Raw genomic sequence first — 3,122 nt, 5'->3', positions numbered from 1 at the left:
ACCTTCATGTATTTGAATAGATACAGATGCAGAGGTATAAATACATTTATGAACCTTACAATAAGAATACATATTTGATTTCTAGCATAACTGCTATGTAATTAAATTAAGAATACCTCAGAGTTGGTGAATAGATTTCTAAAATTTACTTTTTACCAATATATATGGTTACATTTTCAATATTTCAGGTGAGAGTTTCATTGGCTTGGCCTCTTATAGTTGTTCAAACTCCATAAAGAAAGAAAAAAAAATTAAATAGCATAATTTTATGTTTAGGTATACAATAATTAGAACAGAAAATGCGATTATAAAATAATTAGATCCTATTAGACTGTACTGTTCCAAGAACTGCTTCTGAACTAGCCAGTTTGACTTTGCTTCCTTTTTTAGCAACCAAACTATAGAACTATAGAACATAACATGTAACATCTAATCATCTAATTATTATGATTTAATTTAATATTTTGAAGATTTCTCATTTATCCTATTAGGGTACTGAAGTTTAAATATTAGGAGTGAACCTCTTCATGTCAGCAGCATAACTGCTGATATGTAATCCTAATACTAACACTGGTGGTTTTCCATCCAACTGTCGGTTTTTCTTTGGGAGCAATGCAGATGTGGTATTATTGTTTTTAGAGCCTTGTACTTAGAAAGTTTGATTTTGTCTTTCCTTTGCAGTAATGCATTTAGTGTAGTTTTTAAACTTTAATTTTGTAAAGGACAGATGTGCATGTGAGTGTGTGTGAGCGTACATGAGCACGCTTTGCAGTTACCTCAAGAGTCATGAGAGTCCATTATCCCTGATGTGGATGTTAGCATTAATGACTGGGTAGATTTTTTGATATTGTAGACTTCCTTTTGAAAGGCAAAATTCCTGTTTTATATGAAAGTAGCATGATTATATTTTGAGAAGATACAAAGTTATAAAACATGAAGCATATTTCTTACTAAGATACAGTAACACTTTTTTTTAGGTTGGTAAGATACTCAATGACAGATTTTTCTCATTTCCTTCCTTGGCATTAGGGAGAAATTGTACTTTTTCAGTGAAACCCTGGCTTCAGCTAGACCCTAAGACCATATTCAAATTAATTAATGTAAATTATATTGCTTTTTTAAAAAAACATATATTCTATTTTCTATCTTTTCAACATCTGAACACACACACTCAGAACACACAGTTGAATACTTTGCACTAGTAATGATCATTAACAACTGAAAGTGCAATTACTTTGCACTAGTATCTTTGCACTGGCATCTTGCCTCAAAAGGTCAAGAAATTCAGACTGGGTAGAATTGATGAAGTGGGAGGGGAAGGGTACACCAGAGCTGAGAACTGTCCTGCGAAAACACTTAGGTTATACCCTCATCTTCAGTAATGATCTGAGACCATCAACAGAAAGTTTCCAAATAACACCGCCTTTCATGAAGATATATGATGAGAAGAGCCAAAGCACACATTACAAAAGGGACTGTGCTGTTGATTAAACACCTGCAACATTTATCTTCCTTAACTTTACGACCTTCTTCTGATAAAGCCAGAATAATGGATTAAAAACAGATTTGTGGAATAGTTGATATAGTTATTTAGCAATTTTAACTACCATGCACCATAAATAAAATATTAGGTATTTTAATTTTATCTTTGGCATGAGGAAACCATATATATAAATTAGTGGGTAATCCATTTGGGGTTGTCTTTTCTGCCAGGAATTCATGTTATTAGATACAGAAGTTAAGAGCAAGTAAGGAAGAAGTGTTGGTTCTGAGAGAGCAAATTACAAATAAGGTTTTTCCTTCTGTTTGCTTTGTTGTCTTTTTATGATTTTTTTTTTCTTGTGCCAACAATTAAGAGTAAAGTTGTTGGTAAGTGAAGCAGGGTTGTTTTCACAGAAAATAAAAACATTTTCCCCATAAAGCACATAGATAATGACAATTTTTGAGACCATTCTTTTTTTTTTTTGAGTTTTAAAATGAGTTTATTCAAGAATGTTCTTAGGAAGGCAACAATGTTTGTTATTAAAAAAAAACCTCTGTTTCTTCATGCTGAAAAGGTAATGTAAGAGGCTAGAGTTATAAGCTTCTTTCTATTGGAATTCTGATAGTATATATAGCACAGTGTAGTCATTTCTGCGATGCCAGAATAAATTAAAAAAAAAGTCTCTTCTATGCTTCTCTTCAAAAAAGCGATGAATAATAACAGAAGATGGCATTAAAAAAAAGCCATTTTTTTTTCCAATTCATTCTGTAGTATTGGAGCCAGTATTTTTACCATCACAGGCTACAATTTTCACTTTATCCACTTTAATAAGTTCTGTCACCTCTCTGAATTCAACATCATTCAACACAAAAGTCCACACGTTATCGCAGAATCTGTATGTATTTAGAGAGCCCCTGAAATTGACTCTGTTCCTGACCCTCTGCGCCAATGCTGTATTTATAGCTTTATCAAACTGAAGTAGAACTTGAAGGGCAAGTTGGGGGGTGATCTGTTGAGACTGTATGAGCTCATCAAGGCTCTCCTGGAGACTGTTTCCCAGAGTGGTATTTCTGTATAACTGATATGCCATGGCTTAGGAAGAAGAAATTGTTCTTCTTATTCAGGCTTGCATTGATGTCCTGTGGGGAAGGCGCTTCCCACCGCGGAGCGGACAGAAGTGGAGGAGCTAGCTGCCCAGCAGGAAGCACCTACTTCCCGACCACCTCTTCGGCCGCCGCAGCGAGACCATTCTTATGTATTTGTTTAATTTTTTAATTTTTTATTTAAATTTTATTTAAATTCCAGTTAGTTAACATACAGTGTAATATTAGTTTCAGGTTTCAAGATAGTGATTCAACATATCCATACAACACCTGATGCTCATCACAGCAAGTACCAATCCCCATTACCCTATTTAATCCAGACTCACCAACCCACACACCTCCCCTCTGGTAACCCATCAGTTTGTTCCCTGTAGTTAAGAGTCTCTTATGGTTTGCCTCATTCTTTTTTCCCCTTTGTTCATTTGTTTTGTTCCACAAATTCCACATATGAGTGAAATCTTATGGTATTTGTCTTTTTCTGAATGACTTATTTTGCTTAACATAATCCTCTCTAACCCCATCTATGTCCTTGCAAA

The 3,122-nt window shown here is 34.3% G+C and overlaps 1 protein-coding gene across 1 annotated transcript; it reads right to left on the bottom strand.

Annotated features, from left to right (window-relative positions):
• Nucleotides 1-1,962: 1,962 nt before the first annotated feature.
• LOC123835931 (transcription initiation factor IIA subunit 2-like) lies at nucleotides 1,963-2,717 on the bottom strand. The gene has a single exon (XM_045865109.2). It carries the CDS (start codon nucleotides 2,571-2,573, stop codon nucleotides 2,244-2,246), a length of 330 nt encoding a protein of 109 aa, XP_045721065.1. The 5' UTR covers nucleotides 2,574-2,717; the 3' UTR covers nucleotides 1,963-2,243.
• Between the last annotated feature and the right edge of the window lie 405 nt (nucleotides 2,718-3,122).

The sequence above is a fragment of the Mirounga angustirostris genome, unplaced genomic scaffold (assembly GCF_029215605.1).
Source record: "Mirounga angustirostris isolate CCGP_5_RB_7025 unplaced genomic scaffold, mMirAng1.0.hap1 SCAF_12, whole genome shotgun sequence".
NCBI lineage: Eukaryota > Metazoa > Chordata > Mammalia > Carnivora > Phocidae > Mirounga > Mirounga angustirostris.
The sequence above is the reverse complement of the archived record's forward strand: the minus strand, read 5'-3'. Positions and strand labels throughout refer to the sequence as shown.

Bases quoted from the DNA above. Each gene is read 5' to 3' on its own strand.
- LOC123835931 (XM_045865109.2), bottom strand. From the start codon at position 2,573: ATGGCATATCAGTTATACAGAAATACCACTCTGGGAAACAGTCTCCAG.